This window comes from Platichthys flesus, chromosome 13, assembly GCF_949316205.1.
Source record: "Platichthys flesus chromosome 13, fPlaFle2.1, whole genome shotgun sequence".
NCBI lineage: Eukaryota > Metazoa > Chordata > Actinopteri > Pleuronectiformes > Pleuronectidae > Platichthys > Platichthys flesus.
Genome location: NC_084957.1, coordinates 19,263,820 through 19,281,959, shown reverse-complemented (window position 1 = coordinate 19,281,959; position 18,140 = coordinate 19,263,820). Strand labels below are relative to the sequence as shown.

At 43.1% G+C, this 18,140-nt stretch overlaps 1 protein-coding gene across 2 annotated transcripts; it reads left to right on the top strand.

Annotated features, from left to right (window-relative positions):
- The first annotated feature begins 218 nt into the window (after positions 1–218).
- On the top strand, positions 219–16,735 carry ankrd50l (ankyrin repeat domain 50-like). 2 transcript variants are annotated; one of them, XM_062403263.1, is made up of 4 exons: positions 219–413; positions 5,064–5,888; positions 10,974–11,191; positions 11,879–16,735. In XM_062403263.1, the coding sequence occupies exons 2-4, from the start codon at positions 5,440–5,442 to the stop codon at positions 15,418–15,420; spliced, it is 4,209 nt and encodes a 1,402-aa protein (XP_062259247.1). In that variant the 5' UTR covers positions 219–413; positions 5,064–5,439; the 3' UTR covers positions 15,421–16,735. The 2 variants fall into 2 exon arrangements, with proteins under 2 accessions (XP_062259247.1, XP_062259246.1); XM_062403262.1 differs by lacking the exon at positions 219–413 and adding an exon at positions 4,847–4,987.
- Positions 16,736–18,140: the final 1,405 nt, after the last annotated feature.

Sequence of the window (18,140 nt, the reverse complement as noted above, 5' to 3'; positions counted from 1 at the left end):
TAAAATAAATAGTCAGAAGTGTGAGATTTACAAAATAAAAGCTTTTGGTCATTTTTATTCTTAAATGTTGGACTTGTTTAGTGACTCTTGTATTTGTCATTTGATGTTATATGATTTTTAGTGAACCCTTTCACTCATGTCATATGACACTGTTTTGAGGTCCATTGTAACACGTGTGGTTGCAGCAGTCCTGCAGAGGGTGTCCTTGTGTGACTCCACATCCTGGTGTTTGGTTTCCTCCTCCCAGGGAAGCAGACAGACCTCAGAGACACTGACACACTCACAGTCTTTGACAGGCACAGAAACAGAAATACCTACTTCATCTAATGTGACGATATCAAGGATTTATTTTTTTTGGCGGAGAGGAAACACTGGAGTGGACCCGGTGGTTTGTGTGGAGGAGGCAGATTCAGGTGAGACCGAGTTCTCTGCATGAAACAACGCTCAGTGTCTGGTTAGGTTGATTTAACGCAGTTTATCGCACAGAGAGACGAACTGATGAAGTGTTTGTGCAGTGGTTTGGGTTTTTATTTAATATCCTCGATGTATGATGTGTTAATGGGGCGCCGAGGTAACATATCACGTGTGTGTGAATGTGTTTGCGTGTGTTACACTGATTCACTTCACCTGTAGATTCATGATAGTGAAGTGATAAAGCTGATTGGTAGAGTTCAGGTTTCATGTGGTTTTTCATAGTTTGAGAATGCATTTTAATTTATTCAACAAACCTCCATCAGGTTTAATATCTATGTAAATGTAATTTAAACATCTTAAAAAGACTCGTCATCTAAAATAAACCATTAGTTGGTGGTGTTAGCTAGGTCACAGATTTGGTTATTGTTGTAGGGGTTATTTGAGTATTGTAAATATATGACAGCTCAGTAATTTGTAATCTATTCTCTTTATGAATGTCTTAAACATACACACAATATTAACTAATAGTTGTTTGATGTTTTAGGGACAGTTGTGCATTGTAACCATTAAATTTGGACAAATGTCAATTCAGTCATTTATCTATCTTTATGAGAGGTCAAATGCAGTACGTTTGAGCTAACAGCTGGTTCATTGCTGATTAGTCTTCATGCTAAGCTAGGCTAAACCAAACTAATCACTTCTTGGTGTTACATTCTGTATATAAAGATGGACAACATGACGGCCCCTCAAAAAAGTGAGGCAAAATCTTTCCGATTCCCCCCCTGGTGGGTGGCTACAGTAAAGGTCATAAATCCTGCCTCTTCCAGTTTTTTGTTAAGCCAGAGATATACTTACTGTAAGCTACGCATGTGCATGATGGCTGCCTCGCGTATCCTGCGTTCAATTGGAGTGCCGGTTGTGCACGTCCTCAGAAATTAACGCTACCTGATACAAGATACAAGATGCAATATGCACTTGACCAGTTGTGGCAGTGTATCGGTAGTATTAGGCAATGTGACAGGGTCAGGTGATGGCAAGCCCGATCTGCTGAACTGATTGGCTCGCTGTTTGTTGTGGGTTTTCATCAGCGGGCTTATCCAGCGAGGAAAAGTGCTTGTGGTGTTTTTTTTAATCAATTTCTCACATTGGCTGAACGAGAGAAACATACTCGCCATTGTAACACCATGCTCGTTTTAAGGGCCTTACAGACCATTTACGATTAGCGTCACCTCTTTGCTATGATCTCAGAATGAACAAAGGGATTTCTGTCGTTTAGGGTTCATATCACACTGATGTGTCTGTTGATGTTCAAGTGCTTCTGATAAGTTTGGTTTTGGATGACGTGATTAGTTTAGACTTATTTGCGATTGGTTAAATGTGTAACCCCCATTCTGGCTCCTAATGATGTCATAGATGCAAGATGTCAGCATTGGTGTCAGGATAATTTGTCTTAATTGTTGATAGTGGGAGGAAGTGGAGATATGTTGTCCATCTCTATAAACAGTTGATGACTTCTACAGTTGCTTTTCACTTTTATAAATTGGCTGAGTACCTCCATGATCTCCTTTATATACCAGGAGAGCTGGCGTTAATATTTCCATGGAATTCGTGTCCCAAAAAAAATGACAACAAGCTAATTTTCAAAACTACACAGACAATGTAAACAAAAGAAGAATTCGAAATTGAAGTAGGTGATGTAACAATATCTTGATGAAACAGTGTATCCTTCTCCCATTACTTCTGTTCGCTCTGTGTCTTAGCTCGTTGCCTAGCAGCCTCATTAAGTTCAGTTACAGTCAGATTTCTCTATTAAGCTGATTTCCTAAATCATGTGAGGGAGAAACATGGATTTTGTGATCAGGTTAGGGAATTAAAGCCTCGTGTTTTTATCCAGATTTCTTCTGGAGAATGTATTTCTCTGTGATGCAGTTTGTGTCACCAGGTTTTTTTATGGGCTTATTACTGTCTGCATGGACTTGACAGTCAGAAAGTCAATCTGAGTCAGACAGGAAATGCACTGCTGTAACTGCAGGAGGGAAGAAAGTAGAGACATTACATGTATCGCGTATATAAGAAGGAACTGAAGTGGGAATAGAAAAGGTAGGAAATGACAAGATGTAGATATTGTAAATGATAATGCATGCGATATTACACATAATCTGAATATAATGCTGTACATGATGATGATGGACGGGATATTGTGCATTAATTCAACATTATTAGTTGCACTTAAACATAGCACATAATAAGGAAAACGTGATACTGTACATGGTCCTGTGCAGTAGCAGTGTACATGTTGAAAGGTAGTATGTTATATGATATTGTCAAAAAGAAACTTCACTGCGCCTTGGTTTATTTCTGACTATATAAAGTAAATCGAGTTAAATTAAATTAAGCATAAGAGGCATTTCGGTGAAGCTCTATGAAGACGCTACCGATGTCTTGACTGCACCAGAATCTTCACAGGCTACATGTCAGGTCTGCAGGTCTTTGTAAATACGACACATAATGACAAGAATGTAGACAACTTGAATGGCTTGGTGCCACTTCTCCGCCGTGCTGTCATCAGTGACTCGCTAAAACACATCTTTTGTTCATTTTTAGTATTTGGCACTTGTCAGAAGCAAGTGTACAACATGTGTCATCCGGCAGGAGGGAACAGAATGTCTCCTTCCGAATGTGGTGCAAATGCTTAATAGGAAAAATGCATGCGTTTGAATCAGTGTCACCAGTGAGCTTTCATGTTTCGGAGGATTCACACAGCAGTGAGATTTATCCTCCTCTGTTCAAAGAATTTAAATTTAGAAGTAATCTGACAGATTGAGTTGAGTGCAGCTGATTAGTCTTTGACTTTAAGCAGTGTACACTCTCATCAATGTGTTAACTTTTTCACAGGAGCTTCTCGCATTTCTCATCTGGATTCCTTTTTTTATCAGGGGTCCAAAAACATTGGGTTTGGCTATTAGCTTTCTGTTCCTTATATTAGTTCTTTATTATAAGGATATCCATGTTACAGTACATATAGTGTATGTGTTAGGTACAGTTGTACATGCTGCTTTGTGCTTGGCCTTATAATGCAGCACATGGAGGATATTGCGCAAAGCTACTCACAGCTGATCAGTCACCGGAGCTTTGCAAGGGACTTTAGGGTCCTAAGGCAAAAGAGACCCAACGGGACCCCGGATAAAAGAGACCCTAACACCACCAAATGATACACAGGATACCAGACACCTCTCTTTTGATATCAGAATTATAAACAAAGATCAGAGTGTACATGCATATAAATAATAGAGGCGTCCCGGGGGTCTCCGCCCCGACCATCGGCATGTTTATGCGGCCACTTATATGTCTGACGGGTAGCAGCAGCGCGCTAACGCTAGCCGGGGGAGCTCGCCGGGGGAGGGGCGAGCTGATGGTGGGGAGTGGTCCAAGGCCATGTAGCGAGACTCCCTACATGGGCATGGTTGGAACATGACGTATTTTTCGGTCGTAATCCCATTCGACGCCATCTAGCGTATCGTTTCTAGCATAGAGGAACCACAACAAAACGCGGAAGTTGTTTTTGGGACGGTAGACCAGATAAACAAATTAACGTGTAGAAGCACTACAAAAGTGGAATTTTCATATTATGTCCCCTTTAAGTCTGTGTACCTGTCACTCAGATTCTGTTGCACGTGAGAACGACCTGCCTTCGAGTGCACATGCACCCTCGCTATCGCCATGTATTGAAGCTATTCTGTAAGAAATGCTGTAAATAAATCCGGTGCCCGTCCCCTTTTTAGAACAGGTTTATGTACTGTATTACTCAAATTCCTGAAGTGCCTCTTTCCATCCTACGTCTGAAACGGTCTGATTGGTCAACTGGCACATTCTTGTGTGATTGGTTAACTGTTTGAGCATGTGTCAGAAATGTCACACCCCTTACTCAGAGGATTCCGGATCAGCTGTAAACACCGACTGTAGGCAGTAAAAATATTTCACTGGAACAGACAGAGTTCCTACAAAGGTTACTCTGGAGAGTTCCTACATTTACATATTAGTGTGAATACGATGTCAGGGCTTGTTTCAGAAGATTAAGAGGACATTTTCATGAAACAAAACTTGAACAGCCTTTAGTAGCTTTGCGTGGATAAATCACACTAAATTAAAGCGTGAGGTGTTTAATTGCCCTGTGGCTGAACCTTGACCGCAGGTAACCCCTCCCACCTGTCAGCGGTGGAATTGCTCACAGCTGCGAGTCCTTCCTCCCTCTTTCCTCCCTCTTTCCTCCCTCTTTCCTCCCTCTCTCTCGCTCCGCTCTGCTGTCGTGTGCATGTCTTTACATGCCCAGAAACACCAGGGGAGGGAGGAGACACACAACAAAAAAAAACACACACTCAAAAAAGAAACTAGAAAAACCGGAGAGCATGAGAGATGGTGTGATAGAGGAAGGTGTGAGAAGAGCGTGAGAAAGGAAAAGAGACTTTCTTTCTGAAGTTGCATTTAAGGATTATGCAGAACTGGGACAGAAACTAAGAAAAGGGAAGACTGTAGATGTGGTTGGAAGACAGGGGACAACTCAGGCAGGGAAGGGGTGAGATACAATGTCTTTATTTTTATGAAAAACATGCTGTCAGTTCATCTCCTGACTCGTTCCCTCTCTCCTTAAGATTTTTGACAGAACAGCTCCACCATCGCCGGGGGAGGCATGATGAACGGTGGTAATCATGCATCCTCTTCCTCGCTTCACTGCTTCAAGATCAAGATCGACAAATACATCAAGTCCAGTGAAGGAAATGATGAGTTGGAGGACTTGACCTTCCTCTGACTGATTCCGAAACCTCTGCAGGGGAAGGACAGCAACTGATACTAATCGCCGGATGCAACACTGTCAGGAACAGCCTGTGTGATAAAATACCCAGACTGTGACTAGAGCTGTGACGAGCCAGAGCCAGTAGTCTCCAGCTGCAGCTCAACCGGACAGTCAAACTAAGACCGGTGAGGAAGCATGGGAAGTGGAGTTCAGAGCAGTGAGTCTTCTCCAGCATGTCAGGCCATCAGGAGCAAATGAGCAGCGGCAGCTCTGACGGCAGCTCCAGCTTACTCCAGGGTCGGCGTTTCTATTGCCGGAAATGGGCCTTGGAGAAGCTGCGGCACTGCCTGGACACCCGCTCTCTGCCGGGACAACCACCAGGGCTGCTGGTGATGGGGGGCCCTGGCGCTGGAAAGACTGCCCTCTGCACTGAGGTGGTGTGGCCCACCTCGAAGGCAGGGCTGGCGGCAGGCCTGGCACCACGCTGCCTGGCGTCCCACTTCTGCCAAAGGGAGGACCAGAGGAGCATGGTGCTGTGGAAGTTTGTCCTGGGCTTGGTGGAGCAGCTGAGGGCCTCACCTCTCCTCTCGTCTGGGTACAGAAAGGTCTTTGACAGCCCATCTGTATCTTCTGCTCTGGAGCCCGTCAACTGTCAGAAAGACCCTGATGACACATTCAAGAGGTTCGTATAAAAGACTTTCCTCTTAATATTCTCAGTGTACGTCATGGCACCTTTTTTTTGTCAGTTGCTTGAGCTGAGGAGGGGAACTTTTTATTGAAGAAGAGTTGAGGTAAAGTTTATGGTTGTCAAATGAGAGGGAGTGGAAAGTTGCCGAAGGTAACAAGCATGGGGCCCATCCAGGAGCCCAGCGTGTGTGTGCATGTTGGGAGGGTGGCTCATTCCCAGCTAAATGTGTGTGTGTGGTATCAGAGGCTGTAAATGGTGATAACACTTTTTTTACATTAATGCTGAAAATAGGAGCGGCTGAAGGGAAAGAGGTGGTTCATCAGATTAAGACATGAGTGAAAATAACCTGCGGCAAAACCTACGACACAAGTTTCTGGTGTTTTGTAAATAGATTCAACAGTTGTTGTGACAGAAAAACATTTGTCTAATAGCTTTGAAAGTATTTATAGCTTTTAATTACATAAGATGAATCATTTTATTTAATTTCACGTTGTGTTGTAAGAGCTGGCTGTCAGGACAACAGATGAAATCTCAACGATTATACCTCCACCGAACAGGTTTTTGTTTTCATGGCCTGTAGCTCTGAGCACCCTTCTAATTGGATTTCTATTTGGATGACAACCAGATACTCATGTCTGGTAATTTTATTCATAAACTGTTTTATTCCCAGAAAATGTATTATTACTTACTATAAAATGACCTATATCCTGACAGGAATTTTGTCCATATCACCTACTACAGCTGTATGCATTACATGGTCTCATGTGACTAAACGTTTTTAAGCAAATATAATATTGTGATTTTGTTACTCATTAGAATTGTTGCATCATGCAATAAAACATCAGAAAAAGTGACTGAGTATGAAACACTTGTGGGAAAAGATCCATAAAATCTTTACTGCTGCATTTACTTTTATTATTATCTAAATAACGGTGGCTCTGCAGGTATTTAGTCTGTCAACACAGAACAGTTCTCAGAGCCCATAAACTGCAAAGTGACGAGTCCGTCAGCGAAGCAAAGGGAAGCCCGGACAGTCACAGGAAAAAGACGGCAGCAGCCATTCTTCCTCGTCTTATATATTTATTTCTCTCATAATGCAGCCCATTCACAGCGCACACAATGGGCCTCCAGTGGGAATCAATGCTACAGTGTTATTTACGACACAACACCCTTTCAGCGAGAGAGAGAAAAAGAACAAAGAGTTTAAAAAAAAAAGTGCCTCTTGGTGACCGTCTCAGCAGGAGTCAGCGAGGTCACTTTCCTCTCCAGGACTTTTCTCTCTCTCTCTCCTGGTGTGTTTGCTCAGCAATGAGCCTCAGCCCCTTTGCACTCCTCCTGTGTTTGCCCTCCTCTGGTGTGAAGTACCGAGCACATTCCCCTCAGACTGGCTCACGGCCAGCGGCTGCTTGTGTTGGGAGAGAGAGGGAGGGAGATGGTGGCTGCGACGAAACGCTGTCGTAAAAGAATGGCTGTCTGCAAACATGATGAAACATGGGCTTGAATTGGCAGTGAAAGGGCATGAATGGGACGATAAGCCTGGAATTGAGTTGTGGCTGAATACAGTCACCAAGTCATTAACTCGTCACTGAGCCATTATGTGCTGCTGCCTGGAACCTCCTGCACTTAGATTAAACTTTCTGTGACTTCAGCAGATTTAGTTGTTTGATGCATTTGACAAAGCAGTCAGAAGTATCACCATGCACACCGAATTGTCTGTTACGTCTAATATTATTCAGTGCATTCATATTTATTTCAGTTGTACAGATGGTTGGATTATCCGTGAGCTGACTAGGTTACAGTTTGCTGTTGAGTGTGGTTTGTTGCAGAGAAAGGACAAACATTTTGAAAATACAACTCACCGGACCTGGATCTGGATTCTCGCTCCAGTCAGAGAACCATCAACTGAGGCCTGGGAGAAGGTCAGAGAGCCACTGAAGTGATTTAAGTTATATACGACCGCACAGAGGCAACCTCCGAATGAATGCTCCTGTCAACAAGGCCGATGAAAGCTGAGGGTCAAAGGTCGCATGCAGACCTGTGCACACGGTTATTTGAGCTGAATTAATTTCACTTCCTCCTCCGCTGTGACTTTAATCAGATGACTCAGGCACACAGAGGTATGATAAGCGAGTTGAAACCCAGATGCTTCACCCAGGGCATAACTTCCCTTCGCATTTTATCACAGGATATGATCGGTGATAAAAGTCATGTCTAATGAGGCTAATTAGATGATTCACACTCATTACAGATTGATCTTTCAATATCTTAAGATAACATTTTATGGAACAATGACTTTTCTAGGTATAAGTATTACTTTTCCTTGTGCACAAGGTTTTAACATTTAGGAGATTATTGTCTCAATGGCTAGTTTACAAGTTTTCCGCAATAAGGGAATGATGTTCAGGTATAGTCCCATCTAGGGTCAAATAGACCATAAAGCATTGTTTGCATTGGGGGCGTGGATTCCGTGTGACTGGCATCATGTACTGTCCAATGGGTGTAGGTTGCAGATGAGATAACTATACAGTCCTTAAGTCGTCACTAAATAGAGAAGTAGGCAATAGTGAGTGGGTGATTTCAGACACAGCCTTTGTTAGTTCTGGTTTCCAAACACCAAGATGGAGCTGGACAAAATGTCGAGTACTCAAAAGAAAAGTTCAAAAAACAATGGGTGACGTCATGGCGGTTAAAATGCCTTCATGATATACAACATTAACCTTCAAGGGAAGAGAGCAAGAAATCGATTTCACACAGTAAATGCCAGATATTTAATGAGTCTCAGTGATATTTAGGGTTTTAATAACTAATGCATCGTGAGTGCAGATATGTTAAGATGCTGGTGACTCTGTTGAATGGTTTCCTGGGGTAAATCCTCCATGTTGTCATGAATAAATGATGAAGAATATAATAATGGTAATGTATGAAGTTAAATGGAAGAGCTAGTAGTTAGTTTGTGCGTAATTTGGAGTCCATGGCTCCACGAGGTGAATGTCTTTGATGTATCATATTTACCAAAGTCTTATTTATTGTCTATGACTCATTTGTGTGGTGTTGAAATTTCAACCCTCACTTCCTACGCATATGTTAATCCTGAGACTGATATACCGTCGTTGACCACATTTCTTTCAGATGATGACCCTGTTTTATTTAGTTACCAACGTGACCTCGAGCAAGCTTCTGTTTCCTCACCCATTTATCAAGTAAACTGAGATTTCAATGCATTTCTGGCACGGCAGCTCTGAGGACCTCTTTCATGTGTTTTAAAAACAGTGGTGAAGCTGTTTCCTTCCTGACAGCAGCAGATCCTGCTCTTAACGACGTTAGAATCGTTGCTGGATTTGCTATTATTAGACACTACAGATGCAAAAACACCCACACAGTAATTGTCAGGTTGAAAAGATGCAACCTTTTTATTTTTCCCTGTGATTTATATATTTTTTTATTTAAATGTGGTTAAAAGAAAAAAAACGTTTGATGACCAAAGGTGACTGAAACCTTCTGGTCATTCCTAAACACAGACATTAACACTAATAACAGCACACACACACAAGCACACCCTGTGATTGTGGCAGGATAATTGACTTGAGTTGCGCCTCTGTGTGACCCACTCGTTGGTATGCTGCTGTCATAGGTTAATCACTGTTTATCACCTTCAAAATAAGACCCCCACAGTTCCCTTGTATACATGTGTATCTCTGAACAAATCTCAGTGTTAAACCACAGCTGCTACAAATATATATTGTTTTCTTTGTTTATTGTCTGGTTGTAAAATGTAGTGTCGGATGCATTCGTAGCAACAGGAACATTTCCAGAGCATTCAGGTGAGCAAGGGTATTTGTGCCGAGCAGCAGGAGGCAGGACATGAAGTTTAAATGTGGAAATTAAATGTTTGTGTTTACAGCACATCGGCTCCTCCTCTTCATGCTGAGTTCTTTATATTCTTCAAGCTTTGCATTTGTCATGCATCAGCATCGCCATCAACCCAATCACTTGCTCCCTGTGAGAGTTCAATCCATGTCTGCAAGCATCTTAGGTGTTTATCCCATATAAAATGTCCTTTACTCATAACTAAACCTTCTTCCTTCATACAACTTTCCCTTTCGTTTCATCATGATGACTGCAGGATTTCATTCTCCTCACACACAGTTGCCTCAGGTCTTGATAGTCCAACATATTATTTTTGCTATTGCAGTTAGTAATACATATAATGTTTTTTATTAATAAAGATTGTGTGAGATTTTGTTGAAACTGCAACAACAAAAATAAGAATAAATCGAATGAAAATGTGTATCAAAGTTAAAAAATGTTGAAATGAGGAGGAAATGAATTCATTGGAAGATACTTGGCAACAGCGATATACAAGCATGCGTGGGTAAGAACTGTGTGCGTGCGTGCGTTTGTGCGTGCATGTCAGGGCGGAGCAGGACATTTCAGAGGTTCCATTTACCTGAGTCACTGTCAGATCCCTGCAGGGTGTGGGTGCTGACAGTGCTTTAACACAGTGGCTCAGTTGTTTTACTGTTTTACAATGTGTGTTTGATCACAACAGAAGATACATAATGTCCTTTCATCGCCTTTATAATAGTTTTAAAAAGTATGAGCTAAATGATTTTATGAATTATCTATTTAAGTCTAATGTCTAATTTCAATGTTCTGTCAATATTCCAAGAGGGAAAATACTTTCTCTTGATGTTGATGAAATTCTATTTGAGCAAACATGTCAAGCTGCTATTTTATGACTGTGAATCTAAAAGCCTGAGAGCGAAGGTAAGATTGTTTCCTGAAATATGTGAAACGACAAACAAAAGCAAAACACTCAACACGATTATAATGGAATCGACTGAAGACAAAGCAAAGATACCTGCCTGCATATTAATGAGGGATTTAATTTAAGGTCACTGACTTTTATCTGCATAAGGGTTGACCCCACGTGTTTAGCTGTGATGTAATTACACCACAGTCAAGATATAAGAAAACGGCCAAACTGATACCGCTGCTTCTAGCTCCCTTATCCGCCCACTACTCCTGCAGTATTTACACGACTGACTCTTCCTCTCTGTGTCTGTCTCTCTTTCTTAGAGCGGTTTTGAGACCCCTGTTAGACCTCCCTCCCCCTGCCCAGACTCTGATGCTGGTGGTAGACTCCCTGGATGTAGGATATGGACCGGGTACAGGAAGTGGGAATAGTAGCTCCATCGCAGAGCTGCTGGCCACCAATCAACACCTGCTGCCTGGGTGGCTGCTTCTGGTCTGCTCCGTCCGCCGCCACAACAAAGCTGTGTGCAAGATCTTCTCAGGTATAAAGGAAGAGCTAGAAATAAAAATACATGTGTGGTGGAGATCAGGTACATTAACCAAACTAACATGTGAAACCTTCCTTGGACAACGGTCTGCACCAAAATGTTTTCCATTGAATACGTACTCTCATCTTTACCAACCAGCTGTTTAAGTCTTAACAATCTGTATAAACAGAGAAAAAATGTGAAATCCCTTAACAAGACCTGAGGTTCTTGAAAATGTCTTTCCCCTAATCATATAGTCTGCATTTTGACTCCCAACTATGATGCATCTTAAATACATTATGATGACCTGATCATCAGCATTACCTTTGCATGCAGTGGTTGTGGAACTGCTGAATAAGAAATAAAATAATCTGCTTTGTCTTGACTCCATTTCTGATCTTATTTGCAGACTCAAGCTCTGAATTGGAAGGGGCCCTAATAAGATGGTGAATCTTTGCCCAGATTTTTCTGTAACTTAACAATACTTTACTGTAGACTGTAACTCTTGTTAAAAGCTGGTACTGTTTTCAAGAAATCATCATCATTATATCCTAATCCAACAAAAATGCCTTAAATTTCTTGCTTCGTCCGAATTATAGTCTAATAAAAAAAAAATGTATTAAAGTTTCACTGTTGAGCACCTGCAATCCCTGTGAATTTAGCATTCAAATTGATAAAGTCTGTTATCTTTTTGTGTTATAGGTTTCCGTAAGCTTTGTCTTGATGATCTTCGGAAGCCCCCCCCAGTCCACGATGTACAGCAGTACATCCTCTGCCGATTGGACGAAGACGCAGCGCTTCGCCGTCAGCTCACCCCTGACACAGCTGACATGCTTAATTTACTTCACATCAAGAGCGGCGGTTGCTTTCTCTTCCTCGAGCGTGTTCTAGATGGTGTTGCAGTCGCACTGGTGGGTCTGCGAGAGATCCGCGACATCCCTGGGACTCTCAATGGTCTCTATCTGTGGTTGTGCCAAAGGCTGTTTCCCCGGGGGCTTTTCATGTACGTCAAGCCTCTCCTTAATGTGCTCTTAGCTTCCCCGAGGCCCCTCACATCCCAGCAGCTGTTCACAGCAGTTTGGACTCATGACACCTCACTCAGCCTCCAGGATTTTCAGAACAAGCTCAAAACTCTCTCTCCTCTCTTAATTGATGGCCCTGGAGGGACCAAACTACTTTTTCATGCCAGCTTTGCTGAGTGGCTGACAGACGTGAAGTATTGCACACAGAAATACCTGTGTAGCAGGACAGAAGGTCACAGTATGCACGCTATGGCTTTGACTCTGCAGGGAAAACACTTGGACATTGAGGACACCTGCCGGCTAGCCACACATTTAGTTTGCTCTGGTCACCATAAAGACAACCCTTCATTGTTGGCACTGTGGATGATATGGGCCAGTGTGCCTGCTTTTACTCCGAGCTACAGCAGTGCCCTCACCACATCCTCACATCAGCCTCCTGTTTTGGTCAGTCAGGAAGTACTTCAGCTGTTAATGAGGACTGGGCTCATCTCTACTGCCTGCTTTTCAGATGCACAGCCAAGTGTTGGAGTACATTGTATAGGTAAAGACAAAACTACTTCACGACAACCTTTTAAAAGAGAGGTGTCTGTAAAAAAGCTGATAGACAGTGGGGTGTCGATTAACCAGTTATGTTCTACAGATGGACAGACATTTCTTGCCAGTGCAGCCCATGAGGGCTCTGTAGATGTTGTTGAACTTCTCCTGACACATGGATCTGATCCACTGATCAGGGATCATCAAGGTCAGACACCATTAAATTTGACTTCAAGGCAGGGTCATGTCAAAGTGTTGACTGTGCTCCTGGAATGGGCCAAGAAACAGCATCCAGAAACTGCAGCCCAGATGATGGAGCATGTTGACAACGAAGGCTGGACAGCACTGCGCTCTGCAGCTTGGGGAGGACATAGCGAGGCTGTTCGCCTTCTTCTAGATGCAGGAGCTGATGTGGATGGATGTGATGGGGAAGCCCGGACTGCACTCAGAGCTGCTGCATGGGGTGGTCATGAGGAAATTGTTCTGACCCTGTTGGACTATGGGGCACAGGTTGACAAAGCTGACGGCAAGGGCCGCACACCGCTTATTGCTGCTGCCTATATGGGACATCATGAAGCTGTGGAGATATTGCTGGACCGCAATGCAGAGGTTGACTTAGCTGATGGAGATGGGCGAACTGCTCTGTCAGTCGCTGCCCTCTGTGTCCCGACCGCAGCAGGGATAAAAAGTTATGGTGAGGTAGCAAGTCTGTTACTGGAACGGGGAGCTGATCCAGGACACAGAGATCATGATGGCATGACACCACTGCTTCTTGCAGCCTATGAGGGCCATGAAGAGGTAGTTGAACTTTTATTAGAAGCTGGCGCAGATGTAGATGAGACTGCCGTTCCTGATGGCAATGTCCCTGCTGCAGCGGCTGTTACTCCCCTTCTGGCAGCTGCAGCAATGGGCCACATGAAAACAGTATCTCGTCTGCTTTTTTGGGGAGCAGCTGTGGATGCCATTGATTGTGAAGGCAGGACGGCACTCTGCTTAGCAGCAGCAAGAGGCAGCACTGAGGTTGTCCGTGCACTGCTGGACCGAGGACTCGATGAGAACCATAAGGATGACCTCGGCTGGACTCCACTGCACGCTGCCGCTTGTGAAGGCCATCGGCCTGTTTGTGCTGCTTTGACAGAGCGAGGCAGCATGGCACGTGTAGGAGAGATGGACATTGAAGGACGTACCCCTCTTATACTAGCTGCACAAGAAGGTCACTTGAGCACCGTCAGACTGTTGTTGGACAGGCGTTCTCCCATTGACCACAGGGCCTATGATGGACATTCTGCCTTGAGTGCCACCCTCCTGGAGGGTCATGCTGAGGTGGCAGAGCTGCTTATGAGGCGAGGGGCTGATACAGATGTCCGGGATGCAGAGGGCAGACCGCTGCTCTACCTACTGGTCCTAGAGGGTCGCCTTGAGATGGCTACTCTGCTAATGGAGAAAGGAGGGGTGCCACTAGAGTCCCGAGACTCTGAGGGTCGTACAGCACTTCATGTGGCTTCCTGGCAGGGATGTGTAGAGATGGTAGACTTACTTCTAAAGCATGGGTCAAACCCTAATGCACAGGACACAGAAGGGAGACCTCCAATGCATTCAGTGGCTTGGACAGGACATGCTGAAGTGGGACGCCGTCTCCTAGACGCCAGGAGTGTCAACATTGACCTTTCCTGCAACCAGGGAGCAACATCTCTGAGCATTGCAGCCCAGGAGGGACATGATAATATTGTTGCAATGCTTCTGGAAAGGGCTGCAAATCCCGATCACATGGACAAATATGGCCGGAGTCCAGTCAAAGTGGCAGGGAAACATGGGCACTTTAATATTGTCAGGCTTTTGGAGCGCTATGGAGCCAAGCCATACATAGGCCTGTCGCTTAACTCTAGTACCACCTCCCCTGCAAAAATCAACAGGATCCTCTCCTCAGGAATCTCTGAGTGTAATAGAGGGGAAGTCACAGCTGCTACCTCTTCCTCTTCTGTATCTTCTCCTGCCTCCACTGCAGAACGATTCCATTCCATGCAGAGTTCCCAAATTTCATCTACCTGCCATTCATTGTCCACAGTGCAGACGGTGCCAGCTGACAGCCTCAGCTTTATTCAACAGATACAGCAACACTCCCTGCCTCGTAGTCGTAGCCGTCATTCCACCCTCCCTCCACCAGGCAGCCTCCAAGGAAGCATCCAGAGACATCCCAAAGGCAGCACTCCTCCCTCTGTTTGCACAGTTACTGCCATGGTGCACAACTGCAAATTGCCCCAGAAAGGCTTGTCGCCTGGACTTGAATATCATGACAAAATGTACAAACAAAATACTCACTTAATAAATACAGACAGGACTACTTACCCTGGTGGTAAATGGAATTCAGTCATGGCTTCCCTTGGGATAATGCCAGGGCAAGACAGTCCTGCCATAGGTGTGAAAAACAGAGGAAGCCCTCCTCTGGGCTACCCATTTAAATTGCAGAGCCCACTTCAAGGAGAAGCTTGGGATTCTGTACCCCAAAAAAACATTTTGTCTCCTGATTGCTACAGTTTTACTCCAGTCTTATCCTGTAGTGCCTTGCCAGAGGATGTTATGGTTACAATGACTACCACAGACCCACAGCTTAATCTGAAACAGGCGATCAAATTGCAGTTTGAAGGTCCCACCAGTGCAGCCTTATACAAAAGAGAGACACCCCTGTGACTGGTGCTCAACTAAGAGACTCAAATTCCCCATTGGTTTGGATGAATGCTGAAAGTTTATTGATGGAAAATGTTGTAATTGAGACTCTTTTGTCAAACAAAATTGCCAAATAGTGTTTTGTCACAGCAGCTAAAACCTGATGTGTTTTCTGTGTTTGATATTGTTTGGGTTTCATCATTTCATTATTTAAAAAAGATACTTGCAGCCCCAGTGTGGGTATTTATAGATTATTTTGTGGTATCAAAATCGTCCAGAAAATGTTTTGTGATGACACCAGCACCGACTCCTATAAACATATTAATGTCCAGCCCACGTGTGATCAGAAATCAGTACTCGATACTCACAGGTCAACCACACCCATCTTGAAACATGGCCCTCATTTTGACTTGGCCTTCATTTGCCATAGTGTCACACACTCACTTCGAAGGTTAAAACAGTACCTGCTCTTCTGTCGCGGCTGGTAACCAGTCGCTGGTGCTACACATTCAGAGCATTAACGACGACCCCATTGTTCTCGCAGGAGTTTGGAATTTCTGGTGTTCAAGAAGAAGACAGTTCTCAACATGTACAATGACTTCCTGGGTTCAGAGGAGAGAGGAAGTGATTTCTCTCTCCGCCCCTCTTCAGAAAACTAGTTGAAGAATGAACTGAATGACATCAATTCTTACTTTCCAACCTTTCCGGTGACTGTGGGTTGAGCAGGGCTCTCACATTCAATATTCACATAATGCATAACTTTGCTCATTTTTAACTTGTACCTAATTTTCTAGTTGATATCCACAGAAGCAGTTTGATGAGAAGGTTTTTAGTATTTACTAAATTTAGCCTCTTGACAGAGTCTGGAGTCTTACATAGGTTAACAAGACTTTATCAGCTACACAGTGAATAACGCATATCTGGATTGGCTTTATGTTTTAAATTATTTTTCTGCTGGTAAAGATCCTTTTTAAAGCTGTAAACATCCCTGCTTGAGACTTTTAATCTTAAGTTTCTTATATTTGTTATAAAGATCCCCCTTAAGTCCATTTATGACGAGTATAAACAGTTTCCAAGAGCAGGCCTTACAAAGTGTGTGGTTTATTATTCAAACCATAAAAGACGGCCAAGATGACTGCACCAGCTTTGCTCGTTGTGTGTGTGTGTGTGAGCAGGAAGGACAATTAAAACATGACCACAGAAACTGAGGGTTGGTGTGGGAGAGATGGATTCAATTCCAGACTTTCAAACATTACTTAAATAATTTTTCAATGATTTTTTATTTAACGACATACATTAATTAAAGTGGCAAACGTCTGCCATAAAAGTGTCTACCTCTTCTCTGTTTTGTGTGTGGTTTTTTGAAGTGTGTGCTCCAGTGCACTTTTGCACTACGACTAAATGTCAAGGAAAACCTCTGATGTGGAAGCATCATACAGAGATGAAACCCTGGCAGCTGCCTGCTGCTGGCCACCTGGGAGGAGAGAACTAAACACATTTTGACTAAAGGACGGCTCCTTCAGCGAATTGTCCTACATTTTTGTGTTTTATGTATCTGTGAAGCCTTCAGTTATTTGGACCTTGTGAATCCCATTTCTAAACTACAATTGTATTAGTCTCCTCTTTCTCTCTTTCATTTGTCATCCCTTCCTGAATTTTGCTACATGCCTTCTTGCTAAATTGCCTTGGTAGCTTCTTGACACCGACAGTAATATTAGCATCCATTATGCTGTTGCCGGGCAGCAGTCTTCTCACTTTGCATTCTGTGGATCTGCTCTAATGAATGTTGGTTTTATTATTATCTTATTTGGAGCTATGTGTCTTTCCCTGTCCATATTGGATGTTTTTTGACCTAGCATCTCAGCATCGTGTCACTAAGTTACTTTAAATCTACCACAAAATTAATTAGCTTTTTACGAACAGATGAGCTGATACTAGACTAAGCTTTTGCAGTTTTTTGCACACCTATTATCCAACCACCAGCAGCCGGAGCTGATTTTACAAAGCTGGTTAGATCCATATCATGTTGTTGTTGACATGTTCAGGTGTGAAAGTGCTTGTTGTGCACAGGCAGGTCACGTTATTCCAGCGCTCTGTGACATCTGCGTTACTGCTTTTCTGCAGCTTACAACTACGCAGGCGTGTTGCTTTATGTGTGATATTTGTGAAAAGGATCACTGCTCTGCTTTGATCCAAAGTTAAACACCAGTAGGTGCACAGAGACCTGCAGAAATAGTCAAACAATTAGAAAAAGTATTATTACTTTATAGTAGTAATATTTTTATTTGATCTTTATTTCAATTATGAGAAACTAGAGTCTGAGGCAGCCCTTCTTTATAAATGCACTTAATAATGTGATAAATTGATGTGGGTGTGTTGTGTTTAGGAGCTCAGTCTTTTCCATAATTCTTCCTACACAGCTCAATAAAAGTAAAAGCAACATCAGTAAATGCAGTTTACACAAGGTTAATAATGTTCCTGTTTAAATGCATCAGTACCTACATTTAAGCAATGCTTAAGAATATATTAACAGTATTGTATGTGTCAATGTGTGTTAAAAAAGGTTTTAAATGATTGACAGCTTGTGAGAGAGTTAAGGATGCTCCCCTCTTCCCTCTCCAACTGTGGATTCATGTAGAAGGAGGAAAGGAAAGATTCATGTTTTTAATGTTTTTTGATACAAATGTTTGTTTTTTTCTTATAAAGAAAAGCTAGAGTGTCTTGAACCATGCAAACTGTTCATG